We start from the raw sequence: 25,755 nt of genomic DNA, 5'->3' as shown, positions 1-25,755 counted from the left end.
AGGCAAATGAACAAAACCACATAAAACTCCATATACTTATTTTTATATAGAGTTGTCCCCCAATTTCCCCTTGATTCTTTTGGAGACAGAGTCTCTCTGTGTAGCCCTGGCTGTTCAGGAACTCATTTGGAACAGGCTAGCCTCCCTTCAGTGTTGGGGCTAAAAGCATACACCACCATGCTCAAATCCCTTTTTGTAGTTCAAATTTGTTTGAGACAGGGTATTTCTATATAGCCTTGGCGATTTGTAAACTCACTTTGTAGATGAGGTTGGCCTCGAACTCAACAGAGATCTGCTTGCTTCTGCCTCCCAAGTGCTGTACCACCACCACCTGGGATACATTCTCTTTGTCTTTATAGACACACTTGGGAATGGATTTTTCTCAACCTTCAGAATAGAAAAAAAATTCCTCTAAAAGCTATTTAGTTTCTGGTACTTTTGTTACATCAGTTCAAAAAGACTTATACTATACTACAAATATTATAAATGAAAACAGCTTTCACTTATGATGTTCTATTGTATTGTCCCCTGGAGCTGGAATTACAGGCAGTTGTGAGTTGTCATGGCTACCTGGAACCAAACTTCCGTCTTCTGAGAGAGCAGCAAATGCTCTTAACCAGGGAGCCACCTCTTCAGCTCCATTAAGCACATTTTCAAAGAAGATGTGGAACTCTGTAGATCTGGCTGGCATGCCTTAAACTCAGAGATCCTGCCTCCCAAGTGCTGGGGTTGAAGATGTGTACCACCACTGCCTGGCTTAAAGGTACACGGCAAGTTTTGATAGCAAGCTTGTCCTGTTGGAGTAAGTGCTGCAACAAATTAAAAATTAATGTAAGGGAAGCTACGGGGACAGTGAGATGGTTCAGCATGTGAGTGTAATGGCCTCCTAATCTGACAGCCTGGGGTTGGTTCCCCAAACTGCCTTCTAATTCCGAAGTGCACTTATTCTCCCATGTGCACACACACACTGCGTGTGTGTGTGTGTGTGTGTGTGTGTGTGTGTGTGTGTAAGTGTGTGTAAAAGAAATTTTCTTTAGAGTAAAGGAGAATGCCTTATTTCAATAGTTGGAAGGAAAGATCTATGGGGTAGAGAATTTGATTAAACACAAAAGAATAATATTTTGACACATGAACATTATATGAAATTTAAATTTCAGTGTCCATAAAAATTTTGCTAGAGCTTTGCATTTATTAATTCTCCAATGGCAAAGTTGAGTGGTTTCCACAGGAGACATATGGTGGTCTCTTCATGCTGCCATATGGTATATTACAAATCCCACTAATGGAGTCAGCTGTGCTGGCTCACAGCTGTCACTCAACACCCCAGAGGCAGAGGCAGAGGCAGAGGCAGAGGCAGAGGCAGGAGGGTGACCACATTTGAAGACAACTTGGTCTATGTAATGAGTTCTAGTCCGACCATGGCTTTGCAATGAGAACCCTGTCCAAGAAAAAAAAAGGAAAAATGATATTGATGTAGTTGTGTTGCTGGTATTGACTGGCATGTATATTTGCTGTATTTGGCATTTAAACTTTTATTTTAATCATTTCTTAACCCATTGGTGGCTCATGCTCATAATCTTAACACTCAGGAAGTTGGAGCAGAAGAATTGCCACAGGGTGAGGCTAGACCAGCTAGAGTCAGATCCTCTCTCAAACCAAAAAGAGAGAAAAATGAAAAGACAAAAGTTGATTTCAAATGGCAGACTCCAGGCACAATGGAGGATGTTGTCATCAAATTAAGTGGCAAAGCATTGTTTCTGTTACACCATCACAGTGTAACTATGTGAGAGGAATAGACATTATCAGATTACATTCCTCATAAAAGTCTCGACTTACAGGGAAGTAGTTTTTAAAAATAACCTAGAAAATTGAGATCAAATTCTCATAAAAATTTTTTTATGAAATTAAAAGTGAGGGGGGCTTGAGAGATGGCTCAAAGGCTAAGAGCACTGTCTGCTCTTCTAGAGGTCCTGAGTTCAATTCCCAGCAACCACATGGTGGCTCACAACCATGTATACTGGTACCCAGTTCTGGCTTGCAGGCATGCATGCAGGCAGAATGCTGTATACATAATAAATATGTTTTTAAAAAATTAAAAATGAAAATGAAGGGCTGGAGAGATAGTTCGGCAGTTAAGAGCACTGGCTGTTCTTCCTGACAATCCGAGTTCAGTCCCCAGCAACCTATGTCTAACTCCAGTTCCAGGGGATCTGGAACCCTCACACAGACACACATGCAGGCAAAACACCAATACCATTAAAAAAAAACAAAAAAAACCTGAAACTGCAACTAGATGGACAGCCATTGACCAGTAGTGAAGTGTGATTAGTGCTGAATCCGACACTGGGAAGTTAAGCATGTTTAGGATGATTAGCTTTCCATGAGGACAGCTGAGGATGGCGACAGCAGCATCAGTCAATTAAGAAACGCAAGTGATTATTCTCTCTGGCTGTAGATGGGCGGGCATGTGTTATATACTAAATCATACTGCTCACTTGCTGTCTATTTGACTAGTTGACAGAGTTTGAAGCTGCTGACGATTATTTAGTTTGTGTAGGGGCTACAGATGTAGCTCAGTTGGTTACAGCGTTTGTCTGCCAGGCACAAAGCCCTGCCTTTGATCCCTAGCACTGAATGAAATGACCAGACATGGGGACATGCATGCTATAATCCCAATACTCTTAGGTAGAGGCAAGTAGGATCAGAAGTTCAAGGCCAGCCTGAACTGCATGAGGCCAGATCTCAAAACTGAAACCAAAATAAAAAGAACTAATTTGTGTGAATGCTTGTTTTGGAAGAACTCTGGTCACGAATTCAGGAAAGAGAGAGAGAGAGAGAGAGAGAGAGAGAGAGAGAGAGAGAGAGAGAGAGAGAGAGAGAGAGAGAGAGAGAATTCAGTAGAACACCCAAGTGGAATCTACTAAGACCCATTATACCTGATGATGGTAAAAATGCATATGGAACTGAAAAGGCAAATTAACAAAATGGTGAGCCCAGGAAATGTAGTAAATATTCAAGCTTATGAATATTTATTGTATTATTCACTAGCAGATACTTTAAGAGTTGGACTGATTTTGTATAACAAGCCAGTAGTCATCAGGGGGATTTCATTCACTTTTGCATATTCCCAAAGAATGTCCTGAGGTCCCTGCACGTGGCAGTTGAGTGAGACGACAGTAGCTGATGCCATAGTTCAGGCTAGTAACTCAGTGCATAGTCCAGATAGATTCATGTGACTCTTGACTTAAGTGCCCACTTGCCTGATTACAGGTATGAGCTACTGTACCTAGTTATTGTGATTTTTATTCTTAAAGCTCAGTGCCGAAACAGTTTTCCCAAGGCGAATTATAAGACCTACATGGCATTGGAAATTACCTTTTGCTGAGACTTTTTAAAAAGTATTTTGTGTGAGAGCCTCAGCTGTGCATGCTTAACAGGTGGTTGTAAACTTGCATTGGGGTATGTGTCACAGTTTGTATATGCTCCTCCCAGGGAGTAGAACTATTAGAGGGTGAGGCCCTGTTGGAGTAGGTGTGTCACTGTGGGAGTGGGCTTTAAGATACTATCTGCCTGGAAGCAGTATTTTGCTAGCAGCCCAGATAAAGATGTAGAACCCTCACCTCCTCCTGCACCATGCCTGCCTGGGTGCTGCCATGCTCCCGCCTTAGTGATAATGGACTAAACCTAAATGTTGTTCTTTATAAGGCTTGCCTTGGTCATGGTGTCTGTTTACAGCAGAAAAACCCTAACCAAGACGGTAGGCATTTGGAGGGAGAGGACACATTTCTATGGTTCCTGCCTTCTGACCTCTGCCTTGTCAGGGTTTCCTGTTTTTGCTGCTGTTGTTTATATAGCTAGCCATAGCACCTGTGGCAGCCTTAGGACAATTGTGGGTATTGTTCCAGTTGCTGTCCACTTGTTTTATTTATTTTTATTAGGTATAAGAGGGAAAGAATGGGTTGGTTCTCAGAAGCCAACACAGAATTATCTTTCAAGAAATAAGGTCTGGGGTTGGGGATTTAGCTCAGTGGTAGAGTGCATGCCTAGCAACCGCAAGGCCCTGGGTTCAGTCCCCAGCTCCAAAAAAAGAAAAAGAAAAAGAAAAAGAAATAAGGTCTGTTAGGAGAAAGGGCCTCAAGGGGAAAGCATTAGAAAGAAGAGGCATATGGGCCTGGCATTACAAGCCTTTAACCCTAGAAGAAGCAGGTGGTTCTCTGTGAGGTCAAGGCCAGCCTGGTCTATATTATGAGTTCCAGGACAGCCAGAGCTACATGATAAACCATGTCAGAAAGATGAGGCATAAAAGGTATAATGTTAATGTTATAATTGACATAATTCCAAAAAGGGAAGGAGAAACTTTTTTTAAAGATTTATTTATTTTATGTACATGAGTACACCATAGCTGTCTTCAGACACACCAGAAGAGCACATCAGATCCCATTACAGATGGTTGTGAGCCACCATGTGGTTGCTGGAAATTGAACTCAGTACCTCTAGAAGAACAGTCTGTGCTCATAACCACTGAGCCATCTCTCCAGCCCAAGACTCTTTTCTTTAAAACTTGTGTCTAATGACATACCTCGTCCTGCCCCCTTCAAAACATGGTTCTCTGTCTATCCCTGGATGTCCTGGAATTCACTTTGTACATGAGGCTGGCCTAAAAATCACAAGGATCCACCTTCTTCTCCTTCTAGTTACTGATGAACCTTTAATGCTAGCACTTGCGAGGCAGAGGCAGGCAGATCTCTTGAGTTTGAGGCCAGCCTGGTGTACTGAGTGAATTCCAGGACAGTCAAGACTATAGAGAGAAACTCTGTCTTGAAAGACCCAAAAAAAAAAAAAAAAAACTAAGTAAACAAAACCTCCATGTAAGAAAATTGTCTTATTTAATATAGAACAACAAAGATACAACTCTTGTTCGTTGTGAGACTAGCATTTCCCTGCCCTGCGATGGAATGGGCAGAACATTTGTTATCTGAGTTGCATTTTATATAGAGAGGAGAGAAAACTTTATATAAATAATATAAAGACAGTTACTTAAATATGATCATATATGAGTTCCTAAAGCTTTGTATTTATTTTCTTTATAATAAGGTTTTGATGATAAGCCAGGCTTATTTTATGAATTAAATGAGTTAGCATATGTAATATATTATAGAAGTGTCCAGCACATAGGAAATGCCCAGTGGATGTCAGTTTCTTATTTTGATTAATACATGCATTATTGTGTGTGGTGTAGGTCTGCATGTGTCTCTGGGTATGCTGTCATGTGCATGCTTGTGTAGAGGCCAGAGGCTGGAGTTGGGTGTTTTCCATTGCTCTCTACGTTGCTTTGAAGACAGGGTCTTTCCCTGAAACTTGAGTCGGCCATGTTATTCAGCCTGGCTGGTTAGCTGGAAGGACCCCAGAATCATCCTGGATCTGGCTTATCTACCAGCAGTACAGAGGTTCAGCTTGTGTGGCTGCTGGGGACCCTAATGCAGGTCCTCATGCTTGCACAGCAGGCACTGTACCCACTGAGCCGTCTTCCCATCCTATAACTTGGACAGCAATTTGGTGAGATTTCACTACCATAGTTCTATAAAGGGGGGTAAGGAGTAGAACTAAGGTTTGAAGGGAGTTTCAGAGACTTTCCCAGGGTTACACAGAGTAGCTTACATTCCTGGTTCTGTAGCTTATTAAGCTTGTGTGCCTTAAGTACATTTTGCCCTACTCAAAGCACATACCCAGATGTTCAGCTGTGTTTGTCTGTTAGGTGATTGTGTGGAAAGAGGTCCATAGAGATCCTCGGTTTGGGAGAAAGAATATAGCCTCCAGGAAGTACTTCCTATTCATGATGGACAGAAGCTGAATACACTTTACAACATTTGGGGGCAGGTGGACAGTGCCAGGTTTTAGGTTGAAGGCCTTGTGTATGGTAGCCAAGTGCACTTCCCACTGACCTAGCTACTCTTTGCTCAGTATATTTCCAGAAGAAAAGTCAGAGGTGGAATGCAGTCTAGTACCTGTGATTGAGGAATGAGGTCACAAACTAGTAAATAGGCTGCTCAGCATCGCACCAAAGTTGAGGGTCTGGACTATTAAAATGAAGTGAGAATCATCAGAACTGTCTGTCAGAATTAGGAGCATGCCAGTGTAGATGTGGCTTAAAGTGTCAGTAGGGCAAAGAGAAGTGCTACAAAGTGTCATTGGCTGCTCCAGTTTCCCTCCTATGTAACCATTTATCTGGAGATGAAGCCAGCCACCTTGATAACCCCTGAGCTCCTGGACTCCAGCTCAGATACCCTTTGCAATACTAAGTGTCACTATGTCCTGGTGGCTGGTAGCTGATGGCTTAACTGACCTGCTTGTCTGGATTCCTTAATTCTGGTTTTATTTTAACCTCTTAAACCCTGTCAGTCCAGATTGCTCATTGCCTTCCCATAAGCGCACCAGCTGACCAGGAGCAACATCTTCAGTTCCTTCAGAATGCAGAGTCTTTGACCTCCTCATAAAGCCACACCTCAAGGGGATGCTGGCCCTGGCTTCAGTCAAGGTTCAGTATTTAAAATCTTTTTTAAAAAATTGTTGTTTCTAGCATTGAGATCCTGATCTTACTTTTCAGTTCACAGTTCCCTCACTCCATTTCTGAGATACTAGAGAAACAACCAAGAGTCTGAAGCCAGAGATGTCTTGAGCTGTATCTCAGGCCCCATGTTATGGTTCATTATGACCTTGGCTAATTTAGGCTTCTGTTTGCTGGTCCACGTTCACTCATTTCTTTTTCTTCTGCTAATTCGGGCAACAATTCTAATAGATTATATTCTTTATTAGGCACTTTAATTCTTAAAGAACTAAACACTTAAGCAGGGCCATGATAGTGCATGCCTTTAATCTCAGCACTTGGGAGGCAGAGGCAGGCTGGATCTCTGTGAGTTTGAGACCAGGGCTAAACAGAAACACCCTGTCTCAAAGAAACCACGTGTGCACGCGCGCTCTGACTAGGGTAACTTTGAACATAGGTTTAGGCAGTAATTTTCAGCAAAAGCCACGAGAAGAACTGTTTACATGATGGCCCTGCTTCAAATTAGATAAATAGACATCTCTCAGAAAGTAGAGGTTTTTAGAAAACTTGTAGAAGGGGCAGATAAATGACAGTTCTCAAGGGTGGGATGTGGGTGTCATGTGGTTTGAGCAGGTTCTCTCCAGTGCCTGCCCACACACCGACATCCCGCCCCATCATAATTTTTTATATTGAATTTATAAAATATTTGTTGTAAAGCTTTTGCAATAGCAGATTGGACTAGACTCAGTTGTTCTTTGGAAAGGCCTGCTCTCTTGTGACTAGCCTCTAGAAAGAAGGCCAGCCCTTCTGTCTTGACCTCCTGAGTGCGTGTGCCACAGATGTGTGCTGCCAGGCCTGGTGTTGGTTATTTCCTAGCCCTGTGAAGTAGCTGATCTTTATACAGCGTTTTCATTGCTTTTATGATGGAACTCCTAAGGGTCCTTGCTTTGGATTTTTGCAACAGATTTTTTTTAATTTTTTTTAAAATGTGCTTCTTCTTTGTTTGTTTGCTCTGCTGCACGTACACCTGCATGGCAGAAGAGGGCAACCTTACAGAGGGTTGGGAGCCACCATGTGCTTTCTGGGACTTGAACTCAGGACCTGTGGAAGAATGGCTAATGCTCTTAACCACTGAGCCATCTCACTAGCCCAGTTTATTTTATTTTATGTATATGAGGGTTTTACCTGCAGGTATGTCTGAGTACAACATAAATGCAGTGAGGAAGGATGTCTGGACAGAATGTGAGATGCCCTGGAACTGAAGTTACATACGGTGTGAGCCACCTGAGGGCTGGGTACTGAACCCTGGTCCTCTGCAGAAGCCGTCAGCGCTCTAACCACTGAGCGGTCTCTCCAGGCCCTTATTTTATATTTCATAATATTTTAAATATGAATTCTGGCCAAGAACATATATTGTAAGATATTTATCGTACCAAAAGAGCAAGGAATAACCTAAATATCCCAAGGTAAGAAAACGACTTTTTGAAAGAAAGAATTCCTGTGTGTGGGTGAATACCCATAATCCTAGTTAGTACATGATGGACAAGAGGACTGCAAACTGGAGGCTAGCCTTGGCTACATAGATAGCTATAGCCTGGTTCCAAAAAGGTTTCATCTCTGTGTGTATAATCAGGTTATTTTTTTTTAAATATCAAGTTGTAAACTTTTATTTCAAGTTAAAAATAATGGTCTTAAAAATCTCAATTCAACCAGATAATAAAACAATTTAAAAACATTTAAAGTTTTTAAAAATATGTTTGTCATTACCCCAGAGAAACAGCTTTAGGTAAAAATAACAAAATAATAAAAACCCAGTACAATAAAAACCCATTGTATAGACAATGCAGATAGCTCTAATGTATCTGGACAATGAACAAAAAGCATGGTCTTCAGCATCAATCTTTGTTCATTTCTCTTTTTTTTTCATTTTTTTTAAATTTATTTAATACGTAATAATAATTCTTTGGTTTCCCGGTAAACATCCCCCTCCCCCCTCCCCTTCCTTATGGGTGTTCCCCTCCCAACCATCCCCCCCATTGCCACCCTCCCCCCAACAGTCTAGTTCACTGGGGGTTCAGTCTTAGCAGGACCCAGGGCTTCCCCTTCCACTGGTGCTCTTACTAGGATATTCATTGCTACCTATGAGGTCAGAGTCCAGGATCAGTCCATGCATAGTCTTTAGGTAGTGGCTTAGTCCCTGGAAGCTCTGGTTGCTTGGCATTGTTGTACATATGGGGTCTCGAGCCCCTTCAAGCTCTTCCAGTTCTTTCTATGATTCCTTCAATGGGGGTCCTATTCTCAGTTTAGTGGTTTGCTGCTGGCATTCGCCTCTGTATTTGCTGTATTCTGGCTGTGTCTCTCAGGAGAGATCTACATCCGGCTCCTGTCAGTCTGCACTTCTTTGCTTCATCCATCTTGTCTAATTGGGTGGCTGTATATGTATGGGCCACATGTGGGGCAGGCTCTGAAGGGGAGTTCCTTCAGTCTCTGTTTTAATCTTTGCCTCTCTCTTCCCTGCCAAGGGTATTCTTGTTCCCCTTTTAGAGAAGGAGTGAAGCATTCACATTTGGTCATCCGTCTCGAGATTCATTTGTTCTAGGCATCTAGGGTAATTCAAGCATTTGGGCTAATAGCCACTTATCAGTGAGTGCATACCATGTATGTCTTTCTGTGTTTGGGTTAGCTCACTCAGGATGATATTTTCCAGTTCCAACCATTTGCCTACGAATTTCATAAAGCCGTTGTTTTTGATAGCTGAGTAATATTCCATTGTGTAGATGTACCACATTTTCTGTATCCATTCCTCTGTTGAAGGGCATCTGGGTTCTTTCCAGCTTCTGGCTATTATAAATAAGGCTGCGATGAACATAGTGGAGCACGTGCCTTTTGTATATGTTGGGGCATCTTTTGGGTATATGCCCAAGAGAGGTATAGCTGGATCCTCAGGCAGTTCAATGTCCAATTTTCTGAGGAACCTCCAGACTGATTTCCAGAATGGTTGTACCAGTCTGCAATCCCACCAACAATGGAGGAGTGTTCCTCTTTCTCCGCATCCTCGCCAGCATCTGCTGTCACCTTAGTTTTTGATCTTAGCCATTCTCATTGGTGTGAGGTGAAATCTCAGGGTTGTTTTGATTTGCATTTCCCTTATGACTAAAGATGTTGAACATTTCTTTAGGTGTTTCTCAGCCATTCGGCATTCCTCAGCTGTGAATTCTTTGTTTAGCTCTGAACCCCATTTTTAATAGGGTTATTTGTCTCCCTGCGGTCTAACTTCTTGAGTTCTTTGTATATTTTGGATATAAGGCCTCTATCTGTTGTAGGATTGGTAAAGATCTTTTCCCAATCTGTTGGTTGCCGATAATCAGGTTATTTTAACATTGATAACCACACTCAGAACATTGCTCTATTTGTTATAAGATATGGACTACATCATAAACTGGGTATCTTTTTGGAAAGGGGCCACATTAATCTATGCACAGTTCCAGTTTTATTAAGTAATCACTGCCCAAACAAGTGCTTACTTTTCTGTAGAGTCTAAAGCAGCACCAGGCTGGCTTCAACTCACTGTGCCAAATGCTCAAGTTACAGATGTATCCCACCTGGGCTAGCTTTTTGTGGTTTTGAGACAATCTTTTTTTGCACCCCCTTTCTGTTTTGAGACAATCTTAAGTAGCCCAGGCTGGCCCAGCATAAGAATATTTTATAATTAAAAAATGTTTATGATGTGATACAGGCAAAAGCAATATAGAATTTCATATGTCTACATGCTAAAATTTCCTTTTGAGTCATCTTTTGTTAACATAAATGCACACATTGTGGTACATACATTGTTATACCTTGTTGGTTTTTGCCTCTCTATTACCCACATTTCAAAATTTTCTTTTTGTCAGTTCTTCAAATTGAACTTAGGGCTAGGGAGTGAATGCTAGGGAAGTGTTCATTACTGAGCTGCATTCAGAGCCTGTTTAAAGAAAGTGTTAAGAGTAGCCAGCTACTCAGCCGGCTCATGGTTAAAAGCACTCGTTGCTCCTGCAGAAGACCTAGGCTTGGTTCCCAGTTCCCATGAGGTGGCTCACAGCCATTCATAACTCCAGTTCCAGGGCCTACTCTCCCTCTCTGACCTCCACAGCTACCAGGCTCACATGGTACGTGTACACACAAACATCCAGTACATAGATAACACATTTACATGTAAGTTTTAAAACCTTTATTTAGTGCTGGGAGATGCGTATGAGCTTGAACTATGAGCTTTGGAAGGTAAACTGGAGTCTCGAGGCTCAGTGTGGGAGGGGAAGTGTGTAATGAAAACCCCTGGAAGGAAAGGATGTCCAAAGGGGGCAGCAGCATTGTTTCTGATTGGGGGGATAATGTTTGCATGATGGCAATAAAAAGAAAATGTATTGATTCTGTAATCTTTACTAGAAAACCGTATCAGTTGTTTTGTCTGGCATAAGAACAGTAGCCAGAGGATGAGGACGGGTGTGGCTGCAGAGTGCACGTTTGTATGCCGTGGTCTGGGTCCCTCCTTGCCTGGCAGCAGCAGCCTCAGCACTGGGCACAGCCTACCTTTCATTCTTCTGGGTTGGGGAATTTAATATCAGTATTTGATGAGATGCTAAAAGAACATGCTAATAACTATGACATACTTTATTCTTATTAGAAAGGAATTTTGTTTATTTGGAAAAGAATGAATTATTAGGCAAACGAATAATGCCTTGTTTATTAGCATATCGTCTTTCTCTTTCAGGCACGTATTAAATTTCCGATTGACTACCTATATTCACCACCTACCTTCAGATTCTTGACCAAAATGTGGCACCCCAACATCTATGATGTAAGAGACATTGTCATAACTGTCTGGTTTTGTTTTTTCAGATTAGTTCTTTAACAAGAGGTTAGGGCTTTACCAGTCAGGGCCCTGAGTCTGATCATCAGCACACAGAAAAGAAGTGGTTTGGACTAGAGAGGGGGGCTTAGTGGTAGAGCATCTGCTTAGCATGCACAAGGATCTGGGCCCAGTCAGAACAGCACAGCCCCCGCCCACCTCTAAAGTAGATTGGATATCTCAGAAAAGTGTGTTTTGCTCTAACTACAGGGAAATATTCATGATTTTTGCACTCCTACTTTGTAGTGTCTGGTTTAATTATAATATGTAGTAATTATAATCCAGTTAAAGATTAAGCCTTAGCAGCTTACTAAGATTATAATGCTCGTGTGTTAACATTTGCATTTTAAAAGTTTAATAAAGTCATATAAATGTATTTGTGTGTGTGTCCCTAGCCCTCATAATGAGGGTTACCTGTTGCTGTGCACGACTGGGCTTTTGGGGCGGAGAACTTATCCACTTGATTTGGACTGGCTTCCTGTCAGGGGTTACAGCTGAGCATTCGAGCCTCTTGGAATAAATCTTCTGAGAACAAGCTAATGTCCTGAAGACAGCATTTCTAGGAGAACTGGTGGTTGAAACATGAAACATACTTAGCTTCGGGCTGCATCCTGACAGTACTTGAGTAATCTGTGCATTACCCTCTCCTGTGAGGTGTCTTCATTGCACTTCCTGGTTAATTTGGGTTTGACACAACTTTCCTGATGGATTTCAGGCTGTCTTTCATTGTCCTCGGGGCTTCCCAAGTGGGTTCTGGGCATGCACAGTTTTGTTTTTGTTTTTCTAGCTAGAATACACATGACAACAGTGATGTGTGGTTACCTCTCCAGAAACAGCGCCTGTGATATTCTCTTAGTATTTAACATAATCATAACACTAAGGCACTGCATGAAGGCTCAACCAGAACAGGCGCCTGCCACCAAGCCTGGCAGCTTGAGTTAGTTTCCAGAAGCTGCATGGTGGAGGGAGAGAACTGACTCTTCAGAGTTGTCCTCTGGTCTACACACACCATGGCACCTCTCCCCCAATAAATCCAGACGTGTCAAACAGCAAAAGATGGAGTTCGAATTGTGGTACCCCCCACAAACACACACACTTAATCCTAGAAGAGGCAGGTGGATCTCAATTGGAGACCAGTCTTGTCTAGAGAGAGAGCTTTGGGATAGTCAGGGATACACAGAGAAACCCTGTATGGGGGTGTGTGAGGATCAAACTTTGATTATAGTTTATTAAGTACTGTTATGGCCAAAAAGGCTGTAAACTTTACTGTAATAATTGTGAATTTAATTCTTTTAAAAATACTATGTTTATGAAAGTTATAAAAATGAGGCAGAAACACAGAACAAAAAGAAATTTAGTTGGAGCCCTAGAGATGAGTCAGCGGTTAAGAGTGCACCCGGCTTTTGGAGAGGATCCAGGTGGAGTTCCTGTTGTTCTCGTTCGGTGTTCGAATCTCCAGGGGTGGATACTGCAATGTCTGTAACACCGGCAATCTCATGCTTAGAACCAATTCCTCTATCTGCAGGGTTAAAGATGGATCTTTAAATACAAAATAAATTCAATGTGGGTTTGCCATCAGTAATTATACTACCCAGTATGATTCCTTTCTGCATAGGGCTGGAGAGATGACTCAGAGGTTAAGAGCACTGTCTGCTCTTCCAGAGGTCCTGAGTTCAATTCCCAGCAACCACATGATGGCTCACAACCATCTGTATTGCTCTCTTCTGGAGGGAAAAAAAAAGATTCCTTTCCATTTTGTACTGTTATTTACAGTTAAGAAATGTATTGGCTGCAGGATATGCTGCTGTACAGTATAATCCTAGCACTTGGAGGGCAGGTGAATCTCTGTGAATTTAAAGTTAGCCTGGTTTGCTTAGAGAGTTCCAGGCCAGATAGGGCTAGATAGTGAGACTCTTTTTTTTTCTTTTTTTTTTATTAAGTAGTTTTCTAGTTACATTTTTCCTGTGCTCAAAAGCATTCAACTGGAATCTACTTGGACTGTTGTCTTTATGCAAATGACTACAAACCTTATACATAGGATGACTTAAATAAAATATTCATTACCATCCTCACCCTACCCCACCCTAGAACCTCAGCTTACAGTGCATGGGAAAGCCTGCTATCATGAGAGCCTGAGCCCAGGACCTAAAGGCTAGCTTGGACAAAACAAGCCAGGCATTTGCTGTCTGATAGTAGTGAGATATAATTGGAAAAGACATATATTTGAATCCTGGAACTGGCAAGTCATTTGTGTTAACTTTTCCATTCCCTCTCCCTTTCTCTCCACTGTTACATTGCCAGTGCTGGACTTGGACATCCTATCCCAGCAACAGTGGGCACATCCCTGGGCCCAGCCTTTGCTAGGTGTTATTGGGGCAGCAAAGCTTCGAGCGTGAGACAGACGGAATCACTTTTCTGCTTCACTTCTTGATTGTTCTTGTTCACTATGTTGGTTTTACTAAATCGAGTTATTCTCTGTGTGGAAGATAGAAATATCCACTATCTTATAGAACTTGTAATTTCTGTAATACTAGCTTTAATGATTTATCCTAACTAGGAATCAACTGACAAGTCTAAAGATAATGCACTAGGATTTCATACACAGGTTATACTGTGGCAGTTTTATGACCTTATAAACCAGAGACGTTATTAACTATCTCATTGTTGTTAAACTCATGGACATTCTAAATATAAAATTCTTAAAAAAATTAAGATTTGGTGCACTATTTGTATGTTTTGTTCTCATTGTCGAAATGTTTTAGCCACATTAAAAGCCACTGACATAAACTTTTAAAAATGATTTTTGCAGCAACTTTAGATTTTAAAAAGGTTACATGGGGCTAGAGAGATAGCTGAATGGTTAGGAGCATTTGTTGCTCTTGCAGAAGATCCAGGTTTAGTTTCCAGCACCAACACAGTGTCTCACAGCCATCTGTCTGTAACTCCAGTTCCCGGGGATCCAGTGCCCTCTTCTGGCATTATGGACACCAAGCACACATGTGCACCACAGATACACAGGAAGTCAAACACTCATACACAAAGTTTAAAGGATAAAGAGGTTTCAGAAACAGTTGACACTTTGGATATTTTGAGGCAGTGTCTCACTGCATCGCCCTGGGTAATGCACACCCTCGAGTCCTGGCTTAGTCTTTCCCAGTGGTGGGAGTTAAAGTATGTACCCCAATGCTGTATCCTCACATACCCCTTTTGTTTGGTGCTCCGGGTTTGGGGAGAGTAAGACTGAGACAGGGTCACAGTAGCCCAGGTTGGTGTGAAGTCACTGTAGTCCTGCCTCTGCCTGTTCTTTCTGCCTTCCAGATCCTGAGAATTCGTAGGTGAGAGCACTGTACTCGGCTGTGGATCTTGGTTTTTTATCTTTTTATGTTTATGGACGTCTGCCTGTGTGGACGACTGTGTACCACATATGTGCAATGCCTGTGGAGCCAGAAAAAAGGTGTGAGGTCCCTTGAGCTGCCGTGCGGTATTGGTAATGAACCAGGGTTTTCTGAAGAGCAGCCAGTGCTTAAGGGCTGAGGCTTCTTGGCCTTGTTTTGAGAATGGCTGTTGAAAGAGCTCCCTGTAGACCCTTAATGCTGTTTTCATTATCCTGCGTCACCCTGTGCATGCTCATGCACATGTATATTCACACACACACACACACTCATCACAAACACTCATCACAAACACTCATCACACACACATACACTCACACACACTCATCACAAACACTCATCACACACACACACTCACACACCTGCACACGTACTCATCACACACACACTCACACACCTGCACACATACTCATCACACACACATGCACATACTCATCACACACACATGCACACACACACACACAATCACACACACATGCACACACACTCATTACACACTCATCACAAACACTCATCACACACACGCACACACACTCATCACACACACTCATTGCACACATACACACATATGCACACACTCAGCACACACATGTTCACAAACACGCATCACACACATACGCACACACAAACACACACACACACATGCACACTCACACACACACATGTACACTTAGGCTTAGGCAGCTTCCATTCAGGGCAGTCCTGCTTCAGCTCCCCAGTGGCTGGCTTACACTTGTGTACTACATTCCTCGCCCTATTTATTATTTTATTTCCCCCCAAAAATTGTCATCACTGCCCAAGCTAGTTGCTTTCTATATTGCTGTAAACAAAATACTTTACAGAAGAATCTACAGATGAGTCACAGTTTGAGGGTTTGTGGGTGCAGCTCCCTGTGATGGGAGAACTCTCAGCTGTGGGGCTGCAGGTCTGTAGCTCACTCTGTTGTCCAAGGAGGCTGACATTTATCTTGTGTTCATTTTACTCTCTGGCCTTTAACAAGGACCATAAAAGGCTGGAGAGCTGGCTCTGCAGCTAAGAGCACCGACTGCTCTTGCAGAGGCCTCTGGTCTGATTCCCAGCATCCATCTGTAACTCAAGCTTCAGGAGATACAATACACTTATGTCTTCCGCAAGCACCGGCTGCACACCCAGCAAACGGACAGGAAACACTCATACACATGAGTACCGCCATGGACGGAGAACTGTGCACTGTTGTTGTCCTTGTTTCTCTGTGTAGCCCTGGCTGTCCTGGAACTCGTTTTGTAGACCAGGTTGGCCTCAATCTCACAGAGATCTGCCTGGCTCTGACTTCTGAGGGCTGGGATTCCTGGCTCAGACAAGCTTTTTTCTTTCTTCAAAGGGACAAATGGTATCCTTCTAATACACATTTTAAAATTCTATTTTAGCTGGAGAGCGATAGTGCATCTCTTATCTCTTTAGTTTCCAGCACTCAGGAGTCAGGTGGATCTGAGTTTGAGATCAGTCTACTCTACCAAGAGAGTACCAGGATGTCCAGGACCAAACAGAGACCCTGCCTTGGGTCATTTTTATTTTATGTATGTGAGTGTTTTGCCTGCATATATGCTTATAGACCGTGTTCGTGCAGACATGTTAGGGCATCAGATCCCCTAAAACCAGAGAGGTGTGAGGCACTTTGTGTGTGTTGTGAGAGAAACTCAGGTCTTCTACAGTAACTGGCATTAAGTATTCATTTTTTCCCTTATTTTGGTAAAGATTTATTTATTCATTTTACATAAGTGTTCTATCTGCATGTACCCCTGTGTGCCAGAAGAGGGCATCAGCTCACATCGTAGTTGGTTGTGAGCCACCATGTGGTGGCTGGGGTTAAACTCAGGATTTATGGAAGAGCAGTCAGTGCTCTTTTAACTGTGGCGCCATCTCTCCAGCTCCACATCAAACATTCTAAACTACCAAGAGATATCTGTAGCCCCATACATGTACATTTTTTTTTATTAACTTGAGTATTTCTTATATACATTTCGAGTGTTATTCCCTTTCCCGGTTTCCGGGCAAACATCCCCCTCCCCCCTCCCCTTCCTTATGGGTGTTCCCCTCCCAACCCTCCCCCCATTGCCGCCCTCCCCCCATAGACTAGTTCACTGGGGGTTCAGTCTTAGTAGGACCCAGGGCTTCCCCTTCCACTGGTGCTCTTACTAGGATATTCATTGCTACCTTTGGGGTCAGAGTCCAGGGTCAGTCCATGTATAGTCTTTAGGTAGTGGCTTAGTCCCTGGAAGCTCTGGTTGCTTGGCATTGTTGTACTTTTGGGGTCTCGAGCCCCTTCAAGCTCTTCCAGTTCTTTCTCTGATTCCTTCAATAGGGGACCTATTCTCAGTTCAGTGGTTTGCTGCTGGCATTCGCCTCTGTATTTGCTGTATTCTGGCTGTGTCTCTCAGGAGCGATCTACATCCGGCTCCTGTCGGTCTGCACTCCTTTGCTTCATCCATCTTGTCTAATTGGGTGGCTGTATATGTATGGGCCACATGTGGGGCAGGCTCTGAATGGGTGTTCCTTAAGTCTCTGATTTAATCTTTGCCTCTCCCTTCCCTGCCAAGGGTATTCTTTTTCCTCATTTAAAGAAGGAGTGAAGCATTCACATTTTGATCATCCGTCTTGAATTTCGTTTGTTCTAGGGATCTAGGGTAATTCAAGCATTTGGGCTAATAGCCACTTATCAATGAGTGCATACCATGTATGTCTTTCTGTGATTGGGTTAGCTCACTCAGGATGATATTTTCCAGTTCCAACCATTTGCCTACGAATTTCATAAACTCGTTGTTTTTGATAGCTGAGTAATATTCCATTGTGTAGATGTACCACATTTTCTGTATCCATTCCACTGTTGAAGGGCATCTGGGTTCTTTCCATTTTCTGGCTATTATAAATAAGGCTGCGATGAACATAGTGGAGCACGTGTCTCTTTTATATGTTGAGGCATCTTTTGGGTATATGCCCAAGAGAGGTATAGCTGGATCCTCAGGCAGTTCAATGTCCAATTTTCTGAGGAATCTCCAGACTGATTTCCAGAATGGTTTTACCAGTCTGCAATCCCACCAACAATGGAGGAGTGTTCCTCTTTCTCCACATCCTCGCCAGCATCTGCTGTCACCTGAGTTTTTGATCTTAGCCAATTGCACTGGTGTGAGGTGAAATCTCAGGGTTGTTTTGATTTGCATTTCCCTTATGACTAAAGATGTTGAACATTTCTTTAGGTGTTTCTCAGCCGTTCGGCATTCCTCAGCTGTGAATTCTTTGTTTAGCTCTGAACCCCATTTTTTAATAGGGTTATTTGTTTCCCTGCGGTCTAACTTCTTGAGTTCTTTGTATATTTTGGATATAAGGCCTCTATCTGTTGTAGAATTGGTAAAGATCTTTTCCCATTCTGTTGGTTGCCGTTTTGTCCTAACCACAGTGTCCTTTGCCTTACAGAAGCTTTGCAGTTTTATGAGATCCCATTTGTCGATTCTTGATCTTAGAGCATAAGCCATTGGTGTTTTGTTCAGGAAATTTTTTCCAGTGCCCATGTGTTCCAGATGCTTCCCTAGTTTTTCTTCTATTAGTTTGAGTGTGTCTGGTTTGATGTGGAGGTCCTTGATCCACTTGGACTTAAGCTTTGTACAGGGTGATAAGCATGGATCGATCTGCATTCTTCTACATGTTGCCCTCCAGTTGAACCAGCACCATTTGCTGAAAATGCTATCTTTTTTCCATTGGATGGTTTTGGCTCCTTTGTCAAAAATCAAGTGACCATAGGTGTGTGGGTTCATTTCTCGGTCTTCAATTCTATTCCATTGGTCTATCTGTCTGTCTCTGTACCAATACCATGCAGTTTTTATCACTATTGCTCTGTAATACTGCTTGAGTTCAGGGATAGTGATTCCCCCTGAAGTCCTTTTATTGTTGAGGATAGCTTTAGCTATCCTGGGTTTTTTGTTATTCCAGATGAATTTGCAAATTGTTCTGTCTAACTCTTTGAAGAATTGGATTGGTATTTTGATGGGGATTGCATTGAATCTGTAGATTGCTTTTGGTAAAATGGCCATTTTTACTATATTAATCCTGCCAATCCATGAGCATGGGAGATCTTTCGATCTTCTGAGGTCTTCTTCAATTTCTTTCCTCAGTGTCTTGAAGTTCTTATTGTACAAATCTTTTACTTGCTTGGTTAAAGTCACACCGAGGTACTTTATATTATTTGGGTCTATTATGAAGGGTGTCGTTTCCCTAATTTCTTTCTCGGCTTGTTTCTCTTTTGTATAGAGGAAGGCAACTGATTTATTTGAGTTAATTTTATACCCAGCCACTTTGCTGAAGTTGTTTATCAGCTTTAGTAGTTCTCTGGTGGAGCTTTTGGGATCACTTAAATATACTATCATGTCATCTGCAAATAGTGATATTTTGACCTCTTCTTTTCCAATCTGTATCCCTTTGATCTCTTTTTGTTGTCTGATTGCTCTGGCTAGAACTTCAAGAACTATATTGAATAAGTAGGGAGAGAGTGGGCAGCCTTGTCTAGTCCCTGATTTTAGTGGGATTGCTTCAAGTTTCTCTCCATTTAGTTTAATGTTAGCAACTGGTTTGCTGTATATGGCTTTTACTATGTTTAGGTATGGGCCTTGAATTCCTATTCTTTCCAGGACTTTTATCATGAAGGGGTGTTGAATTTTGTCAAATGCTTTCTCAGCATCTAATGAAATGATCATGTGGTTCTGTTCTTTCAGTTTGTTTATATAATGGATCACTTGATGGTTTTCCGTATATTAAACCATCCCTGCATGCCTGGGATGAAGCCTACTTGATCATGGTGGATGATTGTTTTGATGTGCTCTTGAATTCGGTTTGCCAGAATTTTATTGAGTATTTTTGCGTCGATATTCATAAGGGAAATTGGTCTGAAGTTCTCTTTCTTTGTTGTGTCTTTGTGTGGTTTAGGTATAAGAGTAATTGTGGCTTCGTAGAAGGAATTCGGTAGAGCTCCATCTGTTTCAATTTTGTGGAATAGTTTGGATAATATTGGTATGAGGTCTTCTATGAAGGTTTGATAGAATTCTGCACTAAACCCGTCTGGACCTGGGCTCTTTTTGGTTGGGAGACCTTTAATGACTGCTTCTATTTCCTTAGGAGTTATGGGGTTGTTTAACTGGTTTATCTGTTCTTGATTTAACTTCGATACCTGGTATCTGTCTAGGAAATTGTCCATTTCCTGAAGATTTTCAAATTTTGTTGAATATAGGTTTTTATAGTAAGATCTGATGATTTTTTGAATTTCCTCTGAATCTGTAGTTATGTCTCCCTTTTCATTTCTGATTTTGTTAATTTGGACGCACTCTCTGTGTCCTCTCGTTAGTCTGTCTAAGGGTTTATCTATCTTGTTTATTTTCTCAAAGAACCAACTTTTGGTTCTGTTGATTCTTTCTATGGTCCTTTTTGTTTCTACTTGGTTGATTTCAGCTCTGAGTTTGATTATTTCCTGCCTTCTACTCCTCCTTGGTGTATTTGCTTCTTTTTGTTCTAGAGCTTTTAGGTGTGCTGTCAAGCTGCTGACATATGCTCTTTCCTGTTTCTTTCTGCAGGCACTCAGCGCTATGAGTTTTCCTCTTAGCACAGCTTTCATTGTGTCCCATAAGTTTGAGTATGTTGTATCTTCATTTTCATTAAATTCTAAAAAGTTTTTAATTTCTTTCTTTATTTCTTCCTTGACCAGGTTATCATTGAGTAGAGCATTGTTCAATTTCCACGTATATGTGGGCATTCTTCCCTTATTGTTATTGAAGACCAGTTTTAGGCCGTGCTGGTCCGATAGCACGCATGGGATTATTTCTATCTTTCTGTACCTGTTGAGGCCCGTTTTTTGACCAATTATATGGTCAATTTTGGAGAAAGTACCATGAGGAGCTGAGAAGAAGGTATATCCTTTTGCTTTAGGATAGAATGTTCTATAAATATCCGTTAAGTCCATTTGGCTCATGACTTCTCTTAGTCTGTTGACATCACTGTTTAATTTCTGTTTCCATGATCTGTCCATTGATGAGAGTGGGGTGTTGATATCTCCCACTATTATTGTGTGAGGTGCAATGTGTGTTTTGAGCTTTAGTAAGGTTTCTTTTACGTATGTAGGTGCCCTTGTATTTGGGGCATAGATATTTAGGATTGAGAGTTCATCTTGGTGGATTTTTCCTTTGATGAATATGAAGTGTCCTTCCTTATCTTTTTTGATGACTTTTAGTTGGAAATTGATTTTATTTGATATTAGAATGGCTACTCCAGCTTGCTTCTTCTGACCATTTGCTTGGAAAATTGTTTTCCAGCCTTTCACTCTGAGGTAGTGTCTGTCTTTGTCTCTGAGGTGTGTTTCCTGTAGGCAGCAGAATGCAGGGTCCTCGTTGCGTATCCAGTTTGTTAATCTATGTCTTTTTATTGGGGAGTTGAGGCCATTGATATTGAGAGATATTAAGGAATAGTGATTATTGTTTCCCTTTATATTCATATTTGGATGTGAGGTTATGTTTGTGTGCTTTCATTCTCTTTGTTTTGTTGCCAAGACGATTAGTTTCTTGCTTCTTCTAGGGTATAGCTTGCCTCCTTATGTTGGGCTTTACCATTTATTATCCTTTGTAGTGCTGGATTTGTAGAAAGATATTGTGTAAATTTGGTTTTGTCATGGAATATCTTGGTTTCTCCATCTATGTTAATTGAGAGTTTTGCTGGATACAGTAACCTGGGCTGGCATTTGTGTTCTCTTAGGGTCTGTATGACATCAGTCCAGGATCTTCTGGCCTTCATAGTTTCTGGCGAGAAGTCTGGTGTGATTCTGATAGGTCTCCCTTTATATGTTACTTGACTTTTTTCCCTTACTGCTTTTAATATTCTTTCTTTATTTTGTGCGTTTGGTGTTTTGACAATTATGTGACGGGAGGTGTTTCTTTTCTGGTCCAATCTATTTGGAGTTCTGTAGGCTTCTTGTATGTCTATGGGCATCTTTTTTTTTAGGTTAGGGAAGTTTTCTTCTATGATTTTGTTGAAGATATTTACTGGTCTTTGAGCTGGGAGTCTTCACTCTCTTCTATACCTATTATCCTTAGGTTTGATCTTCTCATTGAGTCCTGGATTTCCTGTATGTTTTGGACCAGTAGCTTTTTCCGCTTTACATTATCTTTGACAGTTGAGTCAATGATTTCTATGGAATCTTCTGCTCCTGAGATTCTCTCTTCCATCTCTTGTATTCTGTTGGTGAAGCTTGTATCTACAGCTCCTTGTCTCTTCTTTTGGTTTTCTATATCCAGGGTTGTTTCCATGTGTTCTTTCTTGATTGCTTCTATTTCCATTTTTAATTCCTTCAACTGTTTGATTGTGTTTTCCTGGAATTCTTTCAGGGATTTTTGCGATTCCTCTCTGTAGGCTTTTACTTGTTTATTAATGTTTTCCTGTGCTTCCCTAAGTGTGTTCATGTCTTTCTTGAAGTCCTCCAGCATCATGATCAAATATGATTTTGAAACTAGATCTTGCTTTTCTGGTGTGTTTGGATATTCCATGTTTGTTTTGGTGAGAGAATTGGGCTCCGATGATGGCATGTAGTCTTGGTTTCTGTTGCTTGGGTTCCTGCGCTTGCCTCTCGCCATCAGATTATCTCTAGTGTTACTTTGTTCTGCTATTTCTGACAGTGGCTAGACTGTCCTATAAGCCTGTGTGTCAGGAGTGCTGTAGACCTGTTTTCCTCTCTTTCAGTCAGTTATGGGGACAGAGTGTTCTGCTTTCGGGCGTGTAGTTTTTCCTCTCTACAGGTCTTCAGCTGTTCCTGTGGGCCTGTGTCTTGAGTTCACCAGGCAGCTTTCTTGCAGCAGAAAATTTGGTCTTACCTGTGGTCCCGAGGCTCAGGTTTGCTCGTGGGGTGCTGCCCAGGGGCTCTCTGCAGCGGCAGCAACCAGGAAGACCTGTGCCGCCCCTTCCGGGAGCTTCAGTGCACCAGGGTTCCAGATGGTCTTTGGCTTTTTCCTCTGGCGTCCGAGATGTGTGTGCAGGGAGCAGTCTCTTCTGGTTTCCCAGGCTTGTCTGCCTCTCTGAAGGTTTAGCTCTCCCTCCCACGGGATTTGGGTGCAGAGAACTGTTTATCCGGTCTGTTTCCTTCAGGGTCCGGCGGTGTCTCAGGCAGGGGTCCTGCCGCTCCTGGGCCCTCCCCCACGGGAGCCCAGAGGCCTTATACAGTTTCCTCTTGGGCCAGGGATGTGGGCAGGGGTGAGCAGTGTTGGTGGTCTCTTCCGCTCTGCAGCCTCAGGAGTGCCCACCTGACCAGGCGGTTGGGTCTCTCTCTCACCGGGTCTGGGATACATGTACATTTTTATCACATAATCGGAACTTTTTATTTTTTGAGAGAGGGTCGTAGTATTCACCTTGGCTAGCCTGGGATTCTATATAGAGAGCAGGCTGGCCTTGAACTCATACAGACCACCTGTCTCTGCCTCCCAAGTACAGGGATTAAAGATGTATACCACCATGTCCTGCCCAGACATAATATAACAAGACTCCCATACACATAAACTTTTAAAGAGACAGGAAGGGGAAAAGGACACGGCTGCAGAGTTGTGGAGAAAAAGTAACTCGTATGGTTGTTGGTTGGGCATGTGCGATGGTGTAAAAATTAACATGGACGTTCCTCAAAAAATTGGAACTGTGATGTGAGCTAGTTGCTTGCTATGTACCCAGGAAACTCAGGGTTAAATACAGTTTGGATCCCTGCCTGCCTACACTTCCCTTAACTTCACAACAGTTAGGTACATAACCAGGTTAGATGCCCATTAGTTGCCAATGCCACATAAACTGGACCCAGTAGGACATTTCTGTTGTTAGAGCATTTTGATGGAATCAAGAGGATTCTATCCTGGGCTTACCAAGTACCCAGGTCACATAGGGCTTTCTGTCTCAAACACACAGCAAAGTGTAAGCCCTAGCACTGAGAAGCAGAGGCAGCAGGTCAGTGCCAGTTCCAGGCGTGGTGGTGCACACATTTAATCTCACTGCACCTCTGAAGGCGGAGGCAGAGGCAAAGGGAGAGGTGGGATAGCTCTGAATAGAGGCCACTTGATCTACTTGTAGAGGTCTAGGCCAGCCAGGACTATGTAGTGAGATCCTACTCCAAAACAGACAGACAGCAGAAACATACATGGGGAAAAGAAGATGTACTATAGACTCACAACAGAATATTATCTAGCCAAAAAAAAAAAGTAAAGTCCTGTCATTTGTAGGAAAATGAGCAGAAATGAGTAAACAAAATAGGCCCAATTCAGAAAGACAAACACTTTGTTTTCTTGAGCCACTGTCATGCTGTACACCTTTAATTCCCAGCACTCGAGGCAGAGGCAGGCAGATCTCTGTGAGCCAGCCTGGTCTACAAAGTGAGTCCAAGACAACCAGGGCTATACAAAGAAACCTTGTCTTGAAAAACAAAAAACAAAACAAAAATTTTCTCATACATATCCAAATCTTAAAAATAGAAACAGTAATCAAGCAAGAGACGGACAGACATAAAATTAGAATGGGGACTATAGGAAATAGGAAGGGAACCAGCATTAGGGAAAAGAAGAAAGGGTGTAGGGGGTGAATATGATCCTAGAATTAGGGTCTTTCTATCGGGCCTGAGTATTGCCAACTGCTTAAGGGTGGCTGATCAGCCAGCCCCAGGGATACACCTTTCTCTATATCAGCCCTGGGATTGCAGGGGTGCCATGGCACTCAACTCTGTTCATGTATTTATTTTTTATTTTATCTAAAAATGACACTTAGATATTTCTTTTCTTTGTTCAAAAGAAGATTTCTCTGTGTAGCCCTGACTATCCTGGAGACCAGGCTGGCCTTGAACTCATAGAGGTCTTCTGCTTTTGCCTTCTGAGTGTTGGGATTAAAGTTGTGCATCAGCACCACCTCACCACACCCAGCAACAGTCAGCATTTCATGTGCACACTGGGGACTGAATTTAGGTTTTCACGATGTCATAGCAAGTGCTTCACTAGCTGAGCTCCTAATAAAAGACAACTGTAAGAGGGCAGAGAGTATTTGGCATAAATGATCCATAAATCTCCAATCAAAGTAAGTCTCTCTCTCTCTCTCTCTCTCTCTCTCTCTCTCTCTCTCTCTCTCTCTCTCTCTCTCTCTCAGCAAGATGCCCATAAAATTTATAGAGAAATGAGATCTAGAGGTAGGGCCAAATCGACATCGAGAGAGAAGTAGAGTGTGAAACTTGTTACCAAGGATTGAGAACGTGTGTAATTACTGGAGTTTTTGGCCTGGTACCCACACTGGCCTCTAACTCACACTCTTCCTTCCTCAGTTTCCCAAGGTTTGACATTGTAGGCAGGAACTGTGATGCCCGGTCATGACACCACACTCGTTGAGTGGTGTACTTTCTATGGCTTCTGTTGTGATAAACCACCACAGATTCCTATGAGAAGGTTTATTTGGCTTGCATCTTCTGGGTCACTGTCCAGAGAGGGAAGCCAAGGCAGGAACTGATTGATGCAGAAGTCATGGGGAAAGTCTTTCTGGCTTATATCTCAGGGCCTGCTCAGCTAGCCTTCTTAACAACCTGTCCAGGGGTGATTCCCCTTCCCCTCCAACATCCACATTAGTCAATCCTTGTCCACAGAGCAGTTGACCTCCTCCCTGTTAAGATTAGCACAAGTGGGAAGTAGCACACTTATTAATAGTTGCATTTCCATGAACAACAACAACAGATGATAAAAATGTTCAAAATCTGCTCAGAAATAAACTCTAGAGGCAGAGGCAAGAGGGCTCCTGCAGTTGAGGCCAGCTCAGTCTGTAAAGTTCTTTAAGGAATTTCAAAAAACTCAGTAGTAAGAAGATTAACCTAGTTGAAAAGTAGCCAAAGTTAGCCACAAATGTATACTCAGGCTGAGGTA

General features: G+C 42.3%; 1 protein-coding gene across 2 annotated transcripts in view; it reads left to right on the top strand.

Annotated features, from left to right (window-relative positions):
- The first annotated feature begins 598 nt into the window (after nt 1-598).
- Nucleotides 599-25,755, top strand: part of LOC134479836 (ubiquitin-conjugating enzyme E2 R2-like) — a 41,959-nt gene continuing 16,802 nt past the window's right edge. The window contains exons 1-2 of one of the 2 annotated variants that reach the window (XM_087559398.1): nt 599-763; nt 11,295-11,381. In XM_087559398.1, coding sequence (XP_087415524.1) covers nt 11,358-11,381 — 24 coding nt within the window. In that variant the 5' untranslated portion in view covers nt 599-763; nt 11,295-11,357. Of the gene's footprint in view, nt 764-6,399; nt 6,536-11,294; nt 11,382-25,755 lie in introns of those variants that run through there. The other variant, XM_087559397.1, reaches the window with a different exon arrangement.

Source organism: Rattus norvegicus, chromosome 7, assembly GCF_021556685.1.
Source record: "Rattus norvegicus strain SHRSP/BbbUtx chromosome 7, alternate assembly SHRSP_T2T, whole genome shotgun sequence".
Lineage (NCBI taxonomy): Eukaryota > Metazoa > Chordata > Mammalia > Rodentia > Muridae > Rattus > Rattus norvegicus.
Note: the sequence above shows the minus strand (reverse complement) of the source record. Positions and strands in the feature narration are given on the sequence as shown.